This window comes from Diaporthe batatas (assembly GCF_019321695.1).
Source record: "Diaporthe batatas strain CRI 302-4 chromosome Unknown Contig00002, whole genome shotgun sequence".
Lineage (NCBI taxonomy): Eukaryota > Fungi > Ascomycota > Sordariomycetes > Diaporthales > Diaporthaceae > Diaporthe > Diaporthe batatas.
In genome coordinates, this window is record NW_025408549.1 from 2,488,889 (window position 1) to 2,509,599 (window position 20,711).

At 53.1% G+C, this 20,711-nt stretch overlaps 6 protein-coding genes across 6 annotated transcripts; 1 reads left to right on the forward strand and 5 right to left on the reverse strand.

Moving 5' to 3' along the window:
• Nucleotides 1-356: 356 nt before the first annotated feature.
• On the reverse strand, nucleotides 357-2,353 carry KVR01_001855 (uncharacterized protein). Its single transcript, XM_044784735.1, has 3 exons — nucleotides 1,673-2,353; nucleotides 781-1,607; nucleotides 357-728 (listed from the first exon to the last, which is right to left on the reverse strand). Exons 1-3 carry the CDS (start codon nucleotides 1,923-1,925, stop codon nucleotides 450-452), a joined length of 1,359 nt encoding a protein of 452 aa, XP_044649810.1. The 5' UTR covers nucleotides 1,926-2,353; the 3' UTR covers nucleotides 357-449.
• Nucleotides 2,354-3,324: 971 nt separating this feature from the next.
• On the reverse strand, nucleotides 3,325-5,247 carry KVR01_001347 (uncharacterized protein; the record flags this gene model as incomplete). The annotated part of the gene is made up of 1 exon (XM_044785028.1): nucleotides 3,325-5,247. The coding sequence occupies one exon, from the start codon at nucleotides 5,245-5,247 to the stop codon at nucleotides 3,325-3,327; it is 1,923 nt and encodes a 640-aa protein (XP_044649302.1).
• A 582-nt stretch (nucleotides 5,248-5,829) lies between these two features.
• KVR01_001525 (uncharacterized protein) lies at nucleotides 5,830-8,106 on the reverse strand. Its single transcript, XM_044781366.1, has 2 exons — nucleotides 7,588-8,106; nucleotides 5,830-7,496 (listed from the first exon to the last, which is right to left on the reverse strand). Exons 1-2 carry the CDS (start codon nucleotides 7,943-7,945, stop codon nucleotides 6,076-6,078), a joined length of 1,779 nt encoding a protein of 592 aa, XP_044649480.1. The 5' UTR covers nucleotides 7,946-8,106; the 3' UTR covers nucleotides 5,830-6,075.
• A 493-nt stretch (nucleotides 8,107-8,599) lies between these two features.
• Nucleotides 8,600-9,405, reverse strand: KVR01_001890 (uncharacterized protein; the record flags this gene model as incomplete). Its single annotated transcript, XM_044782275.1, has 4 exons — nucleotides 8,600-8,610; nucleotides 8,677-8,792; nucleotides 8,911-9,013; nucleotides 9,081-9,405. The coding sequence occupies 4 exons, from the start codon at nucleotides 9,403-9,405 to the stop codon at nucleotides 8,600-8,602; spliced, it is 555 nt and encodes a 184-aa protein (XP_044649845.1).
• A 3,246-nt stretch (nucleotides 9,406-12,651) lies between these two features.
• On the forward strand, nucleotides 12,652-14,991 carry KVR01_001877 (uncharacterized protein). Its single transcript, XM_044794792.1, has 3 exons — nucleotides 12,652-12,959; nucleotides 13,044-13,088; nucleotides 13,145-14,991. Exons 1-3 carry the CDS (start codon nucleotides 12,832-12,834, stop codon nucleotides 14,937-14,939), a joined length of 1,968 nt encoding a protein of 655 aa, XP_044649832.1. The 5' UTR covers nucleotides 12,652-12,831; the 3' UTR covers nucleotides 14,940-14,991.
• An 874-nt stretch (nucleotides 14,992-15,865) lies between these two features.
• On the reverse strand, nucleotides 15,866-19,900 carry KVR01_001648 (uncharacterized protein). The gene is made up of 2 exons (XM_044784644.1): nucleotides 19,146-19,900; nucleotides 15,866-18,742 (listed from the first exon to the last, which is right to left on the reverse strand). The coding sequence occupies exons 1-2, from the start codon at nucleotides 19,317-19,319 to the stop codon at nucleotides 16,556-16,558; spliced, it is 2,361 nt and encodes a 786-aa protein (XP_044649603.1). The 5' UTR covers nucleotides 19,320-19,900; the 3' UTR covers nucleotides 15,866-16,555.
• Nucleotides 19,901-20,711: the final 811 nt, after the last annotated feature.

Below are 20,711 nucleotides of genomic sequence, written 5' to 3' on the forward strand. Positions count from 1 at the left end.
GGCCGTACTGAAGAGTCCCGACAGCCCATTGGCTTTTGCCGCTGTTTCCATGCTGTCAATCTACTTCCAGTCCATCCTCTGGGCTATCATACTGGCCTGGCGGGATGTTTTCAACTCTTACGATGGTGGAGAGTCAGATTCCGCTGTTGTTCCGCAACAACCACTTTCCAGGCAAAACGCAGGAAAAGCACCCATTTCTCGGGTTTAAATCCATTGTTTCAACGGGTTACAAGAAAACATTCAAGGAAGTGGGTTGGAAACCTTGGCAGGGACAAAACTATTCAGCATCGAAGCTCCATTCGGAATGGTCCTTACCGGGGTAATAGCACGTCATGCTGCTTGTCGGTGCACAGCCGTTTCGACTGAATCAAATAATTAAGAAATCATGGTAGACTAAGGTACAGACAAACTTGGAGTCTCTAATGCATTTCAATCCATTGACTAAACATTCAGTAGCGTTTCAGCTCAGGTGATCCGGCAGCCTTTGGGAACGAGTGCTTAGTCTCCACAAAAATCTTCTGGATACCATCCTCATGGTTTTTGAACTTGTAGTAGACCTTGTCGAGATCTTCCAGGGCGATGCGGTGGGAAACCATCTGAAGGGGATCCAGCTTCCCAGACTTGATGTCCTCCATCAACTTCTCCCAGTACAGGTGAACTGGCGCTTGCCCGTTGCCGATCAGCCGGATCCCGCGCTCCATCAGGGACCCGATGTTGAAGTGGTTTGTCTGCAAAGGGTCAGTATTCAATCTCGACTCAGTAGAAGATCGGGCAACTTACGTATCCAACATAGACACCAGTGATGCCGCAACGTCCAAAGCTCCTCACACCCTCAATCATTTCGTTGACGAGCTCGCTGGTGTCCGTCTCGGCACCAACCGCCAGCTCAACAGTGTGCATCCACCCCTTGGGGTACTCGCCAGCCGCACACTCGAGGGCGACATCGGGGCCGCGACCACCGCACAGCTTCTTGAGCTCGCTGACGACGGTGGGCTTGTTGGTGACGCCGAAGCTCAGCTTCTTGTAGTCGATGAGGTGCAGCTTGTCCTGGTGCTCGGCGGGCCACAGCTTCTTGACGAGGTCGAGCCGGACCTGCTCGTCGATAAAGATGATCTTGGAGGCGCCCTCGTTGATGGCGAAGATGCCGCACATCTGGCCGATGGGACCAGCGCCCCAGATGGCGACCTCATCGCCCTTGTACACGGCCGTGTCCTTGACGCAGTTGTACGACGTGGCAAGCACGTCGGACAGGTACAGCGCCTTCTCGTCGGGAACGTCGTCAGGGATGGGCAGCAGGTTCACGTCGCCCAGGGGCACGCGCACGTACTCGGCCTGCCCGCCTGCGAAACCACCCGTGAAGTGCGAGTAGCCGAACATGCCTGCCGTCTGGCCGCCGTACATCGCGTGCTCGGTGGTGTTGGAGTTTGTGCGCTCGCACTGAGATGAAAGCTTTTGCTTGCAGAAGAAGCAGTCGCCGCAGGCGATCTGGAAGGATGCGACGTAGCGGCCGCCCTTCTTGATTCCTGTGACTTCAGACCCAACTTCGTCGACGACACCGCAGAACTCGTGTCCCAGGATGTCTCCTTGTTTCATTTGAATAACGCTGCCTGTTTGGATCATGAGCATGGGCGTGTAATGAAAGCCGTGCGGTTGTTGTCTAGAAACTACTTACCGTGAAGCAAATGAAGATCACTTCCACAGAGTGTGCTTCCGGTGACCTTCAGAATAACATCCCTTGGCTCGAGAATCTTGGGCCGCGGAGTATCAATAATCTCAACCTTATTTTTGGCTTGCCAAACGAGTGCCTTCATGGTCTCGCTCCTGCCGCTTTCTGAATAGTTGGTGACATCTTGTTGTGTGATGGTGGTGCCATCATGACCTACTACCTTTTCAGCCTGGAACGCTGCTTGTGTGACTGAAGCCATGACTTGGTAGGATGTAGATTAAAAAAGGGAACGGCTTTGGGGTGTACGTGGTGAGAGAAGTGAGTAGCTTGGTGTACGGAAGGAAAACGGCTTTCTTGTATTGAGAAGAAACGGCTGTAGACTTGTGGGCTAAGTGTCTTACTTATAAGTAGGCACCCCAGGACTCCGATCTACTTTGTGGAGACGACAAAATAGATATCGCCTGTGTGCGTGGGGATCCGAGAATAAATTCAGCTACACAACTACATCTCTTTCTTGACTTGGCCTGGCTCAATAGCCTGCCCGCGTACCCAATAATAGCAGGCAGGAGATATGGTTGGTATCCCAGGCTACCACTTGCTGGCCTTGACCAAGTCATGTGTCATCTTATTCTAGTTTGATTCTGTAACTCGGCACTTCCATTTCGCTGGCAGAGTCGAGCATCTCGGATGGTATTGTGGGACTTGCATCGCGGTAAAAATGACAAGGATCGCTTATGACGGACATCAGGCGTCATTGTGGTGACAGGCCAAGGGGCGGTACGCCTAGGTCGGATCTACCTCTGATAGGCAGAACCGACGTCATGGACTCATAGGCGAACCACCCGAGAAGCAAAGAGCCTCACCATATCAGGATCCCAAAACAGCCGCCGCAAAAAGAATCCCATGTTGCAGGATGCAACGGTTGGCTAATTAGCCTGCACTAATTTTAAGCTTGAAAAGCGCTTTGTCAGGTGCGATCTAGGCGTCTTCCGGACCACTTCTTCCGGCCATCACTAGCACATGTGCCCAGGTGGTTGTTGACTTGCTGGCTCCGGTCAGTTACGGCCTAAAACGTGGTCCTAACGCCGACGGGGAAACCATTTTCCCCAGGAAAACAGGAGTCTACAATTGCTGAGAAATCCTGCAATGCAGAGTCGCATTGAGGAAGAGTCGTCGACGACATCTTGTGTTCCCAACCACGAGACTGTGCTTAATGCGTTTTGTACAAAGTCCATTACGTATGTACCTAGGTGTTTCAATAGTTGCGCGTATCTGGCATGGCTCCACTCACCAAATATGTACCTAGTTACAATCTGGTAACTTGCCTAGGTGTGTTTATTTTTTTTCTCTTTTGTAACGCTGTGGACAAGCTCATCTCGTTCTCCACGATGTAATCTTCAATAAAGAGAAAAAGAGCAAGAACAACGCCAGGAAAAACCAAGGGCAACATGAGACCTCTCATGATGTCTTGACTATGCCATGTAAACCACATGCTAATGCCCAACCCTGAACACCTCTGCTCCCACCAAGAAATTCGGCAGGTGTGCGTGTCCAACCCTGTAATAACTCGGGCAAAATGAATTCTGAATGCTCCTCCATCCCCTATCACATCTGACTGGGAAATCATGGAGCTGGGGCTCGCTCGCCGTACGTAGAAGCTATAATTTTCCATCAGCCTTCAGCCACGGGCTCTCCTTCCGAGGCTCTAGACGTATACACTCGGCCAGCTGCTCCTCGGACAACTTGAACGCGATATAAGCGTCAATAAGGACCCTACCGAGGCGGTCTGACGGATCCGTGCACTCCTCCTTGTGCAATCGCCCCCAGTCCATCGCGGCCCAGTTGCGGCCCGCCGGGAACAGTTCCGTAAACCTCCTCAACTCCTCCCGGTCCAGCTCCTCCACGCGGTGGCGGTGGTTCTCCGCGCGGTCCGTCAGCTCGAAATCGAAGCACAGCAGGAGGAGCGCGATGGCGATCGACAGCGAGTGTGAGGCCAGTGATGAACCCGGACAGATCCTTCTCCCAAAGCCGAAGGCGAAGCTTGCGTGTGTGTGGTCGAGAGAATAGGACTTCGAAGGCGACAACTTCTGGGCGCCCGGTGGATGGGGTTCCTGCCTTGAGTCTGTGGCTATCCATCGGTCCGGGTTGAAACGCCACGGATCAGGGTACCGGGTGCGGTCGTGGTGCAGGCCGTAGGTATTTGCCAATACTGTACCTCCGGATGGTATGGTGACTCTTGTCTTGTCGCCGCCGACAACACCATCCTCCAGGTGCAGATCGTGTAGGCCGGGCTTCGCCAGCGTGCGTCCCACTCCGGAGCTCCCAGTCGGAGTCAACCTTAGTGCCTCCCTTACCACTGCGCTGAGGTATGTCATATGTTGCAAATCTGTAAATTCTGGCAGTGATTCCTCATCGTCCGACTTGCCGTATGTGGTCGCGTCGAGCTCTGCCTGTGCGCGCCTTGTCATCTCCGGGTAGCATGCAGCGGCAAGCAGGAATGTGTTCATGGTCATGGCTGTTGTCTCCGTGCCGGCCTCGAATATGCCAGCCGCGAGATACGCGATGTCGTCTTGATTTAGCTGCAGCTGGTCTCGTTTTCGAAGCAGCTCGGCGGCAGCACACTCCTCGGGGGCTATGACACTGTTTTCACCTTGGTCGGGTAAGTTGCAGCGATACGCCCTCTGGCTCCTGTCTGGTCTGACCTCGACACTATGAAGCAAGCTCTTGAATAATGCCATTTCAAAATGGTGATCCGAGATCAGCTTCCTCTTCCACGGCGAAATAAAGGTCGGGAAGATGTCTAGTATTGGGAAGTCTCCAACCCAATATCTTCCGGGCGTAAAGGCGCTTGCAATGTTCTGCGAAACTGTCCTCAGATCTTTCAAGATAGGGTCATCCGGGGTCTCAGCCCTGCGGGCGTAAGTGATCTGCAGGACGCTCGAAGCGGTGAAGCGCGATATCTCGTCCAGCACTGTTGTGTCGGTCCCAATCCGTGAGTTCCCGAGCTTGGCGATGCGGCCAACCATGATGACCGCCTCATGGCGCAGCGCTCGCGTCCACCTTGTACTGATCTTCTCCTTCGTCAGAAGCGATGTGAACGCCCGGCGATAGCGTGTCCAATCCGGACCGTACGGCTGGAGGACAATCCTCCGGCCGCGGCTGAGATACTTCCCTGCTGCGATCGAGGGCCGCCGAGAAGCGCACGCTCCAAGTAAGGCTTTGAGCGAGCGTTCATTTTCTGACAACGAGTTGATGAGAAGCGTTGTCTCTGAAGAATCCCGAGCCCCGTATACGCAGTGAATCAACCACCGCCGGAGTCGTGCCAGCAACGCGGTAGATGGGTGACTGATCAGGAACGCTGGCCCGTATATGTAGGACAGCCTGAGGTTGAACCTAGCCTCGTACTGTGGCCATCTGCTTCCGCCGTAGTATAGCTTTGTTCCGTCGATTCCGCGAGCTGTGTCCTCTTGCGCCCCGTACCAAAGCCCTTTAAGGCAGGACGTATACCGACTCAGAAGCAAGAGGCATGCCACTGCCAGCAGCGTTGGGACGCCATTGTGGATATCGTTAGCTTCTAGCATGTTCGGCGCAGACTAAGATGACCATGACATGCGCCGTGCTCGGCTGCTTTCTTTGCAGTACATTTAAAGTTTAGAATTTTTAGGGTAGCCAGCTGAAGTCTGACTCCAAGTGACACGAATCTGATTGGTGCCACGGTCGTTAGGGCCGTGCTTCCCTGGAGTTTCGGTGTCTCCTTGGTTGATCATTTCTGGGGTGGAAGAAGCCAAGCACTCAGATTACATGTCTCGTCACTAAGAATGAGTTATTTCGTTTACTTGAAAATTTGTCTCATATGGCTCAGCTAGGCATGCTAGGCCCATTTGTAGGCTATACATTGACTGACACCAATCGGCTAGGGAGCAATGCGTTATTCGAGGTGTCAGAAAACCACGCTTCTGGGCAGTTCTGCGCGACACTCCCTTGCAACACGGTTCATATTGACATTGGACACAACTTGAAGAGATGGGCCGGACACACGTCCTTGGGCGAATATGGAACGCACGCATGGGGTCTAGACTGTTCTTCCAGATGACCACCACCGGATGTTGTCAGCTCAACATAATCACTGCCCAGGTGGCGGCATAGTATACTGTGAAAAAATATTGAGAAAGAGAAAGATTCAAATTACCTAAAACAAATATTACTACTCTAGTGTAAAAATGCGAGGGCCTCTGCTTTCAACACTGTAAACGTTGTTGTGAACGTCGTTCAAAGGTCAAGAACAATATCATCATCGCCATTCACAATGATGCGACCACAGGAGCACTGACGCTTAGGCCGTTTGCATATTGAGCATCGATGTGACGAACATCACATCATCATAAGAGTCCGCAGATACTCTGGATGCTCTACTCCGGTGGTCCCAAGCTGACCGGATCGAGGCCATCCTTCAACTGAGACTTTCTGGGCATCTTCCCCAGGGCCATCAGCTCCGCGCTCTGAACCATGACCGGGTCCTTGCCCATGCTGGCAACAGCTACTACTGTCTCGCCCTTGGTGTAGAAAGCAGCCCACTTGCCCTCGTCCAGACTACCCTGGATAACGACGTCGTCGTATCCACCGACTGTGTTCCCACAGTAGCGGAGCTGTGCGGTCAAGGCGCTCCAGAATACGGGCGTAAAGGGGGCTGTCTTTCTCGTGGGCGCAACGATGTGGGAAGCAGCAGCCCGGCCGGCGTTTTGTGCGACGTTCCAGTGTTCAATGCGGATGTACTTGCCCTCGCCTCCTGGTCCGTGGTAGGGGTAGGTGGCAATGTCACCAATGGCGTACACATCTTTCAGCCCGACGACGCTGAAGTTCTCATCGGTCTTCAGACTGCCGTCGTCTTCAAGCTTGACAATTGTGTTGTCCTTCAGGAATTGCGTACTGGGTGCTACGCCGACGCCAAGCACGACGAGATCAGCGTCGAGGCGGGTGCCGTCCTTGAGCAAAACGGCGCCAACCTTGGACGGGTCGGACGTGGAAGGCTCGGCCTTGTCCACACCGGCGTTCATGTGGAACTTGACGCCCTTGCCCTCAAAGGCCTTCTGCAGAGCGCTACCAACTTGGGTTCCCAGGATACGCTCGAGTGGGGCGCCCTCCATTCCGATGACATGGACCTCGTTGTCTGCAACAGTCGCATTGGCAAATTCCATCCCGATGAAGGAGCTGCCTACCACGACAATCTTCTTGCCCTTGTCGCCGATCGTGTCCACGATCTGCTTGACGTCGTGGACGTTCCTTAATGTGAAGATGTTGCTGAGGACCTTGAACCCTTGCAGAGGGAGCGACTTGGCCGTGCCGCCAGTGGCCAGGATGAGCTTGTTGTAGCCGTAGTTACCGCCTTGTTTGGTTGAAACTGTCTTGTCGCCGAAACTGACGCCCGTCACCTCGTCATCCACAATCTCGACGCTGCCAGACTCGAAGAAGTCCTTGTCACGCAACTGGACCTTGCTTGGATCGGTAATGAGGGCTTTCGACAACTTTGTGCGGTCGATTGGGAGGTAGCCTTCGTTGGAGATCATGGTGATGGGGCCCTTGAAGCCGTTTGTACGAAGGGCCTCGATGGCACCGATCGCGCCGGAGCCACCGCCCACGACAAGGACCCTGTCCTCGACCGAAGCAGTCTCGACCTTGCACCTGATGTTGGGCTTGCGGCGGCCGGCCTTCACGGTAGCCTCCTCGGCGGAAATATAGACGGAACCGTCGTCTTTCTGGGTGACCTTGTAGACGGGGAGGGCATCGAGACCAGGGGCATCTTCGACGTCGCCAGTCTTCGCGTTGAAACAAGCTATGTGAAGAGCACAAAGTAAGCTTCTCAAGTTCTACGTTGCCTCGCAGTGTGGGAAAGGGAATGGGGGAAGGGCTAAGGGCCAACCAACCTCCATGCCAGGGACAAGTCAGACGACCGTTTGTGGTCAGAACCCCGTTGATCAGAGGAGCCCCGTAATGGGTGCACTTTGCACCAACAGCCTGAACCTTGCTGCCATCGTTGAGAAGGAGGACCTTGGTGTCGAGGCCTTCAACCTCGACCTCCTGCTTGGAGCCTGGCTTGAGGTCCAGCGAGGTGACGCCCTTGAGCTTGTACTCCTGGGCCATGGCTTTTGGTGCGGAGGTGCCGAAATAATATGTACTGCGCAGTGGTCTTCTGAAGATGGAGGCTGCAGTGGGACTGATCAACAAGGGCTTGAAAGCTCTGGAGAGGGAGATTGGTCTGGCCCTGGAGCAGATGGGATTCATGAAGCTTGATCCCTCACAAAGAAGGAGGGGGGCGGAGAGGGCGGCAACAGACGGTGAGGGAGGGGGCCCGGAGTCAATGGATGTATCAGCGCAGCGATAAGACGTCGAGCACACTGCCTGGCGTCTCCAACGTCCATTACCACACACCCTGCCATGCTGAAGGAGGGGCACTTGTAATATGGAAGCTGTGAGTGGTTGGAGCTCCCCCCAGGCCCCGGGGTGTCAATGACGGCATGACCAACCCCTGCAGAGGTCCGCTCGCCCCGCGTTCTGGTGGGGTGTCCGCCATTGGTCCATACCGCTCGCTCATGCCCCAAAGCTTCGAGAAGCCCTAAACTGTACTTAGTCCCCAGGTACTTAGGTACCTAGGAACGTTTCTGGAATAGCCGGCTTCAGGGCTTCGACTTCAGTCCACAACATCACTTGTACGTGCAATACACTTGCACAGAAGTGCAAAATTCTGCAATAGAACCTCCAATTTAAGGGACTGAACTAAGAAATGAATAAACCCTTTTCAATAAAACCCATGCTCAAGAAGAATATGGCTGCCCTGGTGCCCAAGCCCGGCCTGTTGCTGGTGGGTCATCATAATTCGGCAAGACTTCGATCATGGCCGGCGTCCTGCTCCACGAGTTGCGAACGCGGCCGGTGGCCTCAACATCTCCCTGTGGCACACATTAGTGATCGAGTGGTAGAAATCGCAGCAGAACTGGCTCTCAGCCGTGTCTTACAAGAGCTGATCTGGTTATCATAGTCACCACTGTAGTCGTCTGTTGTTTCATTGAGGTTGTAGTTGTAACTCAAGGTGACTCCGCGGTCGTCGCCCTTGTTGTCGCAATCGATAAACCTGTATGGACAGATAGGTCAGTACACCACCTCCTCATGTCATGGATGGGCTCATTGGAACATATCCAATGTGGTGTTATCCGCTACCCAACTTTAGAAGAGAATACGATATGACTGACTTGTAGAATTGGCAGGCCCCTCCTGTGTTGGTGCTCAGCGAAGAGGTCTTGTTCTCATATTTGTCTAGGAAGGTTTGGTTGCTACTAAAGCTGTCGTAGTTCACTGACATTTCAATACTCGTTAGCTAAGCTTGCGATACATCGGCTACAAGTTCTCTTTCAGTACATACCGCATAACCCCGGTGGTGCTCCGAAAGACAAGCAGCTGCCGCGGAAACCAGCGAGATCGCACTGGAGCACAAAGATGTACGGAGGAGTGACGATGGGCCGGTTCGGATCCGGGGTAATGTCAACAGAGACTTCCTGGCGCCTGCTCACGCTGCCCTCCAGAGTGATGAGCGGCGAGGTCATGAGGGCGTGGTAGGCCTCCGGATGGCCCGTCTTGACAGTGTGTTCTATGGCGAAAAGAGTGTTCTCTAGGATTGTGGGCACGGCATGTGAGACGTGAATAATAAGGGAAGCCACAATGGCTGAAACGAAAGTGGTGGTCTGCATGGCTGCTGTCGAGGCGGGATATGCTCAAGAGGGTTTGTACAGTGGATTACGGAAATCATCAACTTGCACTTGATGAGAACGACAACAACGCCGGTTTTATACTCAGGACATGAGCATACAATTATCTTCAGGACTCCAAACAGCTCAGTCGACGGGGTCTTGCCTCACGCAGAAAGATGGGCTATCAAATTGATGCTACAGTCTGGAATCGGCAGCGGCCCCGGTACCCGCAACCTTGAAGCACCCCAGGTTTTCGCGATATTTAAGCCTTGGTGAAGGTTTCCCAATCTGCAAGCCATAACAAAACTTTCTCGCACAAATGACCTGCTCATCAATACTTTATTGGTGTTTCGTGCGCGATTGACTTTCAGGTCTTTTACTATTGAGCCCACCACGAGAGGTACTTCCATATTCTCACTGGGCACTTCTCCCATGGTTCAGACCACACTCCCGGTTCATCCGAACCTCCATCGCAAGCCTGGGATGAAGCAAAGTCTAATAGAAGACCCCCTTAGTCGCGCCAGGAACGTCGGAATTTAGCCTCTCCTTAACTTTCTGAGATCGGAGTATTTGATCGGCATAGAGCCTGTTTTGGTGTGAAGTTACGATGCGTATTGACTTCAGGAAAACTGGGGGAAATGGGATGGTTATTCGTGGACATGAAAATAGTCTTTCCAAGAGCGCTTTTAATGACATTCTTTCCTCGTCATAGTTTATGTTCTGTCGGCCTTTTTCGCATTCGTTTTCAAGGTTGCTTGGCAATCTCATGTACTCACAACTTGCGCGCTGCCCAGCCACTTAGGCCGGACTACATGTGTACCAAGCTTGAATTGGAGTGTGTCCACGAACCTCTCAGGACTTTGCCCAAATTTCAATTCTGCTTGTGTGATTTTCCAAAAATAGACTTCCAAGGTTATTGTAATAAACCCCAAGTCCACACAGCGTTGCCTACCAATGTAACATCAATGATGGTTGCACGAGCACGCTGGCTACCACGCCCACACTATGGTGTTAATTTCTGTAGCCAATCTTAACAGAACTGAAGACCCAACAAACGGTTATGCAATACAATGCCGGCTACCACTCAAGAAATGATTACAAAGTCACTGTGAGGCCAGTCAGCTCTATACTACCTAGGTAATCAGAGATTCAGGTGGCGGCTGAGAAGTGGTACCCGCCCAGAGAGCCAGCAATGCCGCACGTGCGGTCCTCTTCTCAAGGCCTGTTTGTCTTCAAGACGACGGCCTCACGACTCGTGTACACCATAGAAAATCCGAGCACGCATCGGCCGACTGGAAACGCCTCCCTTTATGAGCACATGTGCAGGCTAGGGAAATGACCGCTCATGCGGGTAACCTTGGAGCATCACATGACAACTCTCCACACCGCAAAGCTTATTTGGATGCTCTGCCAAGCAATTATTTTAGACAGCGAAGTAGTGGTGTTCTCATTGACCTGTACAACACAGCTGGAGGGATATTGCACGGAGCTGTGATGGCCGGAAGGACCATCCATGTTCAAAGCGCTACACCATCCCTTGTAAATCCAGTGGCATACATGAAAATCCAATATGGGACATAGTTTCAGCTGCCGATAGACTTCCCACAAAAATTCGCCTTCTTTCCTTTACTTTGTCTTTCTTTTTAAAAATGGCATGTTGCAATCACAACTCTATTACGGGACAGCGGGCCCAGAACCCGGAAGAGGCATATTGTATTAGAGACTCGTTGGCCAAGGCCACATCTAAATCATCATATGGTTAATAACATTGAAGGCCATGTTCGCCAGAACAAAACTCATGAGATGAAATCCAGTGACACAAAGCTTCTTGATTGCGCTGAACACTTGTGTGTTTAATGTTGGGAGTTGTGGTCGAAGTGTAGCCAGGGGGAAAGAAGGTGGGAGTCACATTTGAGCGTATGGCGATGATGGACGAGCATACTCATCACAGATCAATTGAGAGTGCTATACTTCATAACATGCAGAATTACATGTAGACAGCATATGGCTTTACAATTGCATATTATGGATTTATCAAATAGCGATCCCATGACCTTCATTCTTCGCCTATTCTGTTTTATAGGCTCGCCCCCCGCCCCCAAAAGGATCCCAATGACGCTTAACGGAAACAAAGTCTATGAGCTAACATTCAAAAAGTATCCCAGAGTCACCCTGGCCCTCTTTACTCAAGTATACATGAACATATCCAGCACAGGTCGTCTCGCCGCTCAAATCCATGACATCCTCAATGATGACGTTTGGCACAATTGCCGCGATCCACAGCACATGCTGCAACGTCGTGACGTTGCCGTTGTCCCCGGAGTAGTCAAGTTACTGCTGCGAGAGGTATGAGTACGGCAGGATGTTTGATCAGTTTCAGGTATCGTATGTCCGACAATGGTGGTGCAGATGTTTCGTTCTCCTGCCTCCCCAATGGGAAGAATCAAACACTTCCTACGGCCCCAATATCCTAAGAAATATTGGACTAGTATTCCTCGTCATCTTCCTGTATCCATGAGGCTTAACAGCATTCGTACTGTGTGTCGTGTCCCCGGCACTACGGGTGTTAGCTTGAGGTCCACTTTGACACGCAAACAGTGGGCTTTGGGGCCCACGGGCCTCCTGTCCCGTCCCGCCGAGTCACGAAATCACAGCAGCACAGGCGACGAGGAGGGAAATATTTCCTGCTTGCTTGATGGGACTGTGTATGTCCACAAACGAGAGTCGGCCGAAACAGCTCCCCGCCCCCGCGAGGCTTTATTTTGATGCACAGTTACCACGAATATCGTGTGGTGCTGCAAGGTGGTGGCAGATGCCGTTGTGCCGTTTAACAGGCGTCTTAGCCCCTAGTCGCGTAAGTACCTACCTGGCAGGGTCGGATGTCGCGCTGGCATTAACACAGTTCTTATTCGTGACCCCCAACACGAAGACGTCTATACTACCTAGGTAGCCATGAAAGGTACACCGTTTTTTGTGGAGATGCCTTTTTTTCTGCCTTTGCAGCAATTGGAATAGAGCCTGTCTTGCCAAAGAATCACATTTGGAGTCCATGCTCGCGGGAACGGCTTCTCACCATATCTTGAGGGAGCGAGCGATACTGCTTCCTTTCGGATGTTACGGTGGCGTGGCGCTGCGGTCTGAGGCGCAGGGGAACGCTGACGTCCACCTAATAATAAGCACCTTGGAGGTCGCTTCCTTTTCTCCGTACTTCCCATCCCCTTGGCATTCTTAACAGCATCAAATGCCGAACAAACGTCATTCACGAGTTGCATCCAGCACTTTGCCTTCGAATGAATTTCTGTTGTACCCCAGTCTTGACATCCTGCGCACAGGCGCTCTAGGCTTCATACCCCTATTTTGCTAGCTTCGTGCTAACTTCAAGTTCTTCCCCGTGTGCCTACTCGGCCGTCTTCATACCTCTCCGGAATGTCATCAGATAAAGGAAAACGTGAAATGCCAAACTCTGGCTCAGAGAACAGAATGGCAGATGGCCAAGCCCAGCGAGGAAAACCCAGATTGAAAGCCCGAACAAGAAGCGGCTGTATTACTTGCAGGTGCGTGCCAACCTTCCTGTGGCCTACCACTGAATGTAGACAAGGAGCGGTTGAGGCGTGAGATTGCGCTGACAATAAGGGTAGGATTCGTCGGGTGAAGTGCGACGAGGCACGACCCAGCTGCAATAGGTTTGTAGTTTTCTTACTTGCTGGAGTCCTACTCTCGTCGACTGACATGGTTCAAGGTGTGCACAGTCCAAGCGCCAGTGTGATGGATATCTCACCTTGGCCTCTCAACAAGGAAGCTCGTCAGACGATGCGAAGGCGAGCACAACGTCAAAGTATCCCGGGAATACAGTCTCCCGTCGGGCGCTCGCCGTCGCTCTGCGGCAGCTGAATGTGGTTGGGCCAGCGTCACGCGTCCTCGCAGCCGGTGCTATGGTACCAGGAGATGCCGTGTCCTGCTTCGACTTCTTCCGCTTCCGTGTGAGGGCCACCACCCCGACAGCGGATCGCGACGCTTTGGGTGACACCCCCGGATTTTGGGACCGTACCCTTCTGCAGACTGCTCATGTAGAGCCTGCAGTGTGGCACGCGGTAGCAGCTCTGGGTGCGCTGCAGCGGAAGTGGGAGTTTGTGTCTCGACTTTCTCATGTCCCCCTGTCCAATTCTGAATCCCGATGCAACGGCAACGGCAATTCCAGCAACAGAGACGCAATATATTCCCAGGTGGCCCAAGACACAACAGAAGAACTGGAACACAGCTCCGTGCAACTGGCTGGTCAGGCTAGCACAAACTATGTCGAAGCTTTGAAGCTGGCCAGGACTACAGCCGACGTCAAGACAATACTGGTCTTGAGTATTGCCTTGGCCGCAGCTTCCAACCTCACAGGCAAGTGGTCCGACAGTAAAGTCCACATTGGCGCAGCTATCAAGCTCATCGGTCAACTGGCCGATGAGGCCAAGGGAACACCCATATCGGAAATGGACATCAACGACGCGGCTGATAGTCTGGCGAGGCTGGATATGCAGTGGCTCACATTTCAGGACGCCCAGGCTCCTTATCCATACAGGGAGAGTCAGCTGATGGCACACGCCCTGAGGAGGGCCCCGGAGATCAAGAGCCTTACACACGCCCAAGACCTGCTGATGGGTATCCTGAGAAAGCTTTGGGTGGGAGCGGGCCTAGAAAACATCGAGAAACAAGGCTTAGAAGATATCAAGCATGGAGACGCCGACATCCTAACAGAACTAGCACAGTGGGAGCACAAAACACTCCGGTTTCTGAGTCATTCACTGCCGCTCGCAAGGCCGGCAAGCTCAGGTCTACTGTTCCTGAAGATCTGCCACGCAACAGCCCGTCTTGTCATCTTCGCTGGAATCACGCATTCTGATTACAACGAAATGTCTTGGGACGGCTACCTCGCTCATTTCGAACGCATAGTAGCACTAAGTGCGCTGTTCATCCAAGCTGAAGTCAACAAAAACCCACTGCTTCCCTCAGAAGTGTCCCTGGATGGCCCAGGGATCATCATGTCATTATGGTTAGTTGCTTTCCGCTGCCGCCATCCCATGGTGCGACGACGTGCCGTCGGGCTCCTTCGGGTCTCGAGAAGGCAGGAGGGCATGTGGATGAGTACGAGCGCGGCAGTGGTGGCTCAAAAGCTCGTCGAGATCGAGGAGGGTGGCTGCCCAGGGTGGCGAGGGACAATGGGATCTTCAGGCTCGGCGTTGGTGCCTGCATTCTGCACGCTGGAACCAATCACAGCCTTTGAGCAAGATTTGACAAAGCAGTTCGAGGCTGAGGACCTGGATCCTCATTTGTGGCTATCGGGTGAGGGGCTTTGGGTCGCCAGGACGGAGTGGGATTTGCCTGGAGAGCAACTGATTCCTTTGGAGAGGCGTATCACAGAAGTATCTACTTTTGCCGAACCATACGACCCGAGGAGAGGGAAATCCAAGGCCGACATCACTTTGTTCTTTGCAGGCTTGGGCTCGAAAGGAGACACGAGGAGAGAAATCGTTTCGGTTAACTTTTGATGCATTTGATGATAACTCACATACTTCATCCCATCATTCTATGAGGACCCACTGCAAGATTTAGGAATTGGAATCACGCGTGAGAGTCTGTTGGAGCAAATCATCGATTGCATGTTACGGCACATATATTACAACGTGATACAGAACATTCGTCTTGTCCGAAGACGTTCTATAGGGGTGCTTTGAAAAAGTTTCGACCTTCCAGAATAAGCTCATAAAATGGCCGCTAGGTAGTGCTGACCGTTTCCGCAAATTTTGGATACGGACTATTTGTATTTGTTGACTTGACTGAACCGGAACAGCATACCTACCTAGGTAGTTACCCTGTATCCTCGTCGGACGACTGACACTATGCTTTCAGGTCAACAAAGTGTTATTGCAACCTTCTGTAAACTACCAGTATTCTCTCTTATAAGGACTCATTATTGCATGCTACACCTTACAGAGTTGCGCCGTGCCCTTTCAATGTCGTGTTGGTGCCGTCAAGGTTGCTATCGTAAGACGGGAGCAACCTAGTCTGAAGCCGACAACCTTGGAACTATTACAATGTGGTATCGTCAATGTGTGACCCAAACCTTCAAAAGATGTAATCATTCCGTCCACAGGATAAAAGATACACTAGTAGTAATTTCCCCCCTCCATACGCGCTGAGTCGACTACAATGTTATGTCTTGCCGCTGCTCTTGCTGATTCGCAGCCCTCGGGATTGGACAAGACTTTCAAATATACGGACACAAAAGACGGGCTTATTAGCCTATATCGACGGGGGCAGAGCGGATTGCAATCACAACGGAGTTGGAGTTTCTAAACGTACTTACCTAGACCGAGTGGATAATAACAGGATGGAATTGAATGGTTGCAGAAAAGCCAACAGCTTGAGACACCACGAGCAGTGAAGGGGAAATTAAGTAATGAATTTCATGCAATCGACCTAAACTGTATTAAGCTATATCTATCGTCTAAGTGATGTCGTCAAATGCTCTCTTGGCTGTAATTAAATATTATGATGCACGAGTTGGAGAGAAGCTCCTTCGAGTATCAGGAGGTCCTCCAAAGTATATATATAGGCAGGGATTGACACGCACTTATCGTTCTTCTATACAGACACAGCACAGGAGCCTCTTCCCTCCCGCTGCCGCAGTGGGGGTATCATGATGACAATCTAGAATACATGTAGCAACACCAACACAACCTAGACGCGGTCCAAAGCCCCACAATAGTCGGCTCTCTCTCTGCGATAACACTCTCCGACTCATGCAAGAGTAAATCGTGGGATTGACATCAAATAACCAAGCAAGCTCAGCCCCACGAGCCCGCTGAACAGAGCAGCGATGGGGCTGAAGCAGTGTGGTTTTGCGTATATAAGTACATTTACTCGTCGAGTGTTAATGCGGTTGTCGAACATGACAACTTAAGAGAACTCCAGTCCAATGCACATCGTTCTGTTTCGCTGACGAGACCCAATATGAAATACACCCACATGTTATGCACGCTCGAAAAGGAAATGAGACAAAGGAAAATGACAAGCCTGGAGAGGCTAGGAATCGCCCTACGTTCCCCACAGTCGTTGGCCGTGGGGTTAGGCGCTGTGGGCGGGCGAGTGCCTCGACGGGCGTTTAGAGGCCTTCTTCTTCCAGAATTTCCCTCAGTGCTTCGTGATCAACAACATCGGGGACAACCTTGGCTTGTGGACCCCGTCGTTGATGATAAGCGAGGTACTCTTGGAAGCCCGGGATGGCCCCGGGCTGGTTGATACCGAATGTGCGTGGTGAGAAGGTCGGCTCTTTGGGCGCCTGCTTCTTTGAGCCCCCATTGCTAGAAGCTTGAGGCACTTCAATGACTGACGTGGCCGGTGACGATGCCGATGCAGGGTTCGGTGATATGCTCCGGCTTCTTTCGGATGTTGGCGTGTTCGTCGCGCTATCTTGGCCTTTGCTATTCGTGCTTGCCCAGGGCCGCCAACCTACCAGCTTCCCAAAGCCGACGTGCGACGCGGACCGTTGAGGAACTTCTGGTGTGCTCGCAAGTGAGGACAACGCAAGTGAGGCTGATGCGGAGCGGTCGCCCGTGCGTAGGTTCGAATTGCTAAGGAAAGCCGTGCTGCCTCTCCAGCCGTCGGTGCTGCCCCTGGCGATTGTGGGCCGGGCAGTCACGGTGCTCAATTCGATGTCAGCCGCTGCGGCGCCTAGCGGTCGAAACGAGAGTTGACTGGGGCGCGATTTCAGCGTGTGTATATCAAGCCCCCCAGTGAGGGACATGATAGACTCGGATGATGCAGCACGGTGCAAGCGAGGACGCGTATTCGTCCTATAGCAGTCATCATAGCAGGGCGTGGGTGGCATATTCGAAGCACCATCACCATCGCCGGTGGAGTCTGTCATCAGCTCGTCAGGTGAGACGCCCGTCGTGGCAGGACCATCTTCAGAGGTGGTCATTATAGTAGGCAAATTCTCTTTCGGGTTCGAACTGTTGCCATTTCCATGGCTTCTGGCAGTACTCTGTTGGTCTTCCGGAAGTCCGTCGAGGAACAAGGGCCTGGGTGTTGAGAACTTGCGTCTAGATGCGTCCGATGCTTGTTTTTTGTGTCTGGTCCATGCCGGTGATGTGGGATCTATACTAGTGACAGGCGAGGTGGGATAAGACGTGTCGTGACCTGTTCTGTCAAATATGGAGCCTCGACGGTTCGACACCGGGGAGCTAGGAACAGAAGAAGGTGCGAAATCGGATGGCTGCTCAGAGAAAACGGACCATCTCGTTGATGGAGCTGTGGATATCGAATCTCTGACTGAGTGTGAGGTGTGTGGCAGTCGCCAGTGAGGCAGACCAGGGCTCGGCGGTGAGGAAGGTCCAAAGTTCCTCGCTGGGTTGAAAACGTTGGGAACCAGGTTCTGTCGCTTCTTCTTGGGTTTCTTGGGCTCGGCCGGCTTCTCGACATGGTAATGGTGGTGGATGTGCAATTCCTGGGATACCGATGCAGCTGGCCTCGATCTCTGCTCAGGTGATCTTGGCGAAGTGGGTGATGAAGGCTCTACCTCGTGCGTGTCCAGCTCGGCTCGTAGTGTGCTTGCCGCACTGTTGGCCTTGCCGTCCGCGGGCTGGTGGAAGATGAGCTGCTCGCGCAGATGTTGTATCTCGTCGTTAGAGTTTAGCAGCAACTCGCGCAGTTCTGCCATGCCCACTTGCAAATTCGCATTGTCCTGCAGCAGATCCCGCACAAAGTGGGAGACCACCGTGCCTCCATCGCCCATCGTCTTTGCGGCCGCCGCGCCTTTGAGTCTTCCAGCAGCCGTGTTGAGACCCTTCTCCATAGACCGTTGCTTTTCCATTCGAGCCAGTACCTGGGCGTGACGTTCTCTTTCCTCATAGGCCTCCCTCTCGATTCTCTCCAGCTTTTCCTGGAGGTCCGAGATGCCCTTTTCCGCCCTACGCCACCTCTGCATAGCAGACTTGGCCTCGCCCTCGGTCGTCACCAGAGTGTCGCGCAGGGCCGCCTGCTCGGCTTCAAGGTCGGCGATTTGGTCTTCCATCGCAGCCGCTCGTGCCTCGGCGCCCTGCAGCTTCCGGATGGCCAGTTCTGAGCTCTGCAGAGTTGCCTCGAGGGTCCTTATCTGTGTCTCGGAGTCGATGACAGAGTTGTTGAATGATTCGAGCTGGTCGAGCAGTGCGCGATTCTCCTGGATGGTCCTCGCGTTCTCTTGTTCCAACGTCCTCTTCTCAGTTTCGAGCTGCTCTATGCGCGACTGCATCTCGAAGCGGTCGCGCTCAGCAGAGGCCATGTAGGCCTCGTGGCGAGCGAGAAGGGCCTGCAGAGCAAATGTCAGCGCCGGGAAACCATAGATCTCCGATCGAGGCTGCGCATCTTGTAGCATAGAAGCACAGGCATGGTAGGGCGCTGGTGACGTCCTTGCGACGCCAGGGACAAGTTCATATGAATGAGCGGACATTGGAAAGGGGTGAACCGGGTCAGGAATGGCCATGTCTCGCAGAGAGGGCAGCAGGAAGAGCGCGCTGGAGGAAGAGGAATGTGAAGGTGATGTGCCAGGGCGCGATCGTGCTATTTAGAGGCCCCACAAACTTTGCTGTGCCCTCCATGTGCTTCACTAAGAGTAAGACATGTACAACGTTCCCCGGAACACAAAAATAGTACAACAGGCGGGAAGGTGGTGGCTGGCTCGGTTGGGGGCTGAGAAACTGCGGGCGACGTACCTGGCCCAGCTTTGCAGCTGTGTGGACATCCTTCTCGACGCTGTCAAGGACAGAACAGTTGTGCTTCAAGTATATGCAATCTGTATTTCCACAGCAGCACTGCAGTGTCTCAGGCTGGCTGCCAGCCACCGCCAGGGTGTCCAGGTCCAGCCGCTCGGGATGAGGATCGGCCATGGCTGAAGTGCTACAGGATGGGTCGCGATAATGGCAGATTGGGCAGGATGGCGGGCGCCAAGTGATCGAGGGGGCAATAGAGCGGTAGTGGCTGCGAGTAGGCGAAAGACATGTCTGTTGGAAGGTCGTCGCGGTGGTGGTGGTGGTGGTGGCGGTGTGCGTTTATTCTCGAAAAATGAAGGTTGTTCGTGAGACGGTTGCAGCAGTCAGTCAGTCGGTTGGTGATGGTTGCGCCGTGTGTGTTTGTGTGAGTGTCTCGGATGGTCGCGAAGTGAGAGTGGTTCGAAATGGGAATCAGAGGCACAGGATGGGAGAGGCACGTCCTTCTGGTCCTTTGTGGCTGCCGTGACCCAACTCACATGCCGTGAGCGGCGCTGGCGCTGGCGCTGGCGCTGAAGATCGGTCGTCCCGCCCAGCCAGACCGAGTTCCAGTCCAGTCAAGAGTCGAGGACGTGCAGCGCGATGCGGTCACACGGGACAGGAACAGGAAATCCAAGGAAGCCCAGGCACAACAAAGACGTTGTTAGTGTGCCCGCCTGCAGAAACGGCAAACCTTGGAAGCAAGGGACCTGGGGGGTGAGGGACCGGGTTTGGTAGGTTCTTTTGTAGCTCCGCTAACAGCCGCTCCGCAAATTCGGGTGGGGTTCCCGATAGCCCCAGATAACGCACGACAGACCCAGCTTGACGGGAGATGCGAGCCAATTTCCACGTTGCTTCCTGCGGTGAGGCGCTCAGTCCTGCTGCAAAGGTGAGCTGTCATTGCAGTCAGTCAACAGGCGTGCTGTGAGCACTGCCCAACTGTTCGTGACAGTCGTCCAGCTTGTCACTTTACTACCCAGTACTCCCTACAATGTCGTCTTGCTTGCACAAGAATGGACGAGGGAGGAAGTCTCGTGCCCCCGGACGAAATGAGACGGCAAAATCCAGTTGACGCGTCAAGGCTTTTTTGTTCCAAGGAATAACACGTGGATTTAATTGATATTGATTTCCCAATTTCTTAGCCCTCATCTCGGTCAGTTTGAATCCAGCGACGCGACAACCAAGGAGCCCCCGGCGATAGTTGCTATTGTAAACAATCCTACCAGCAGATCCCAGTCAGTTATCAGATGACGGCATATCCTGGTGGGCATATCCTGGTGGGCACACGGGGAGGAGCATCCTTGCTGGCGCTGCAGCTTGTTGGGGGCCCTGGGGCCCAAGGAACCCTCCACGAACCACTGGGCGACAGTGAGGCCTCGACATCGAACCGAATTTGTCGAATGTGCCCACCTCGTCGTGGACGTCCACGCTTGGTCAGCCTCTACACGGCCTCTTAGGGGCTAGAACGCTTTACCTGGCCCAGTTCGCTGCAGGCTCAGCTGTTGGATACGTTGGATACAGCTTCAACATCGG

Excerpts from the sequence above, each read along its gene's own strand:
- KVR01_001877 (XM_044794792.1), top strand. The coding sequence starts at position 12,832 with ATGTCATCAGATAAAGGAAAACGTGAAATGCCAAACTCTGGCTCAGAG. Across the intron at positions 12,960-13,043 it reads AGCGGCTGTATTACTTGCAG|GATTCGTCGGGTGAAGTGCG; the intron begins GTGCGTGCCAAC and ends CAATAAGGGTAG. Across the intron at positions 13,089-13,144 it reads GCACGACCCAGCTGCAATAG|GTGTGCACAGTCCAAGCGCC; the intron begins GTTTGTAGTTTT and ends ACATGGTTCAAG.
- KVR01_001855 (XM_044784735.1), bottom strand. The coding sequence starts at position 1,925 with ATGGCTTCAGTCACACAAGCAGCGTTCCAGGCTGAAAAGGTAGTAGGT. Across the intron at positions 1,608-1,672 it reads TGATCTTCATTTGCTTCACG|GCAGCGTTATTCAAATGAAA; the intron begins GTAAGTAGTTTC and ends TGATCCAAACAG. Across the intron at positions 729-780 it reads CTGGTGTCTATGTTGGATAC|ACAAACCACTTCAACATCGG; the intron begins GTAAGTTGCCCG and ends GACCCTTTGCAG.
- KVR01_001648 (XM_044784644.1), bottom strand. The coding sequence starts at position 19,319 with ATGGCCGATCCTCATCCCGAGCGGCTGGACCTGGACACCCTGGCGGTG. Across the intron at positions 18,743-19,145 it reads CAGCTGCAAAGCTGGGCCAG|GCCCTTCTCGCTCGCCACGA; the intron begins GTACGTCGCCCG and ends TTTGCTCTGCAG.
- KVR01_001525 (XM_044781366.1), bottom strand. The coding sequence starts at position 7,945 with ATGAATCCCATCTGCTCCAGGGCCAGACCAATCTCCCTCTCCAGAGCT. Across the intron at positions 7,497-7,587 it reads GACTTGTCCCTGGCATGGAG|CTTGTTTCAACGCGAAGACT; the intron begins GTTGGTTGGCCC and ends CTCTTCACATAG.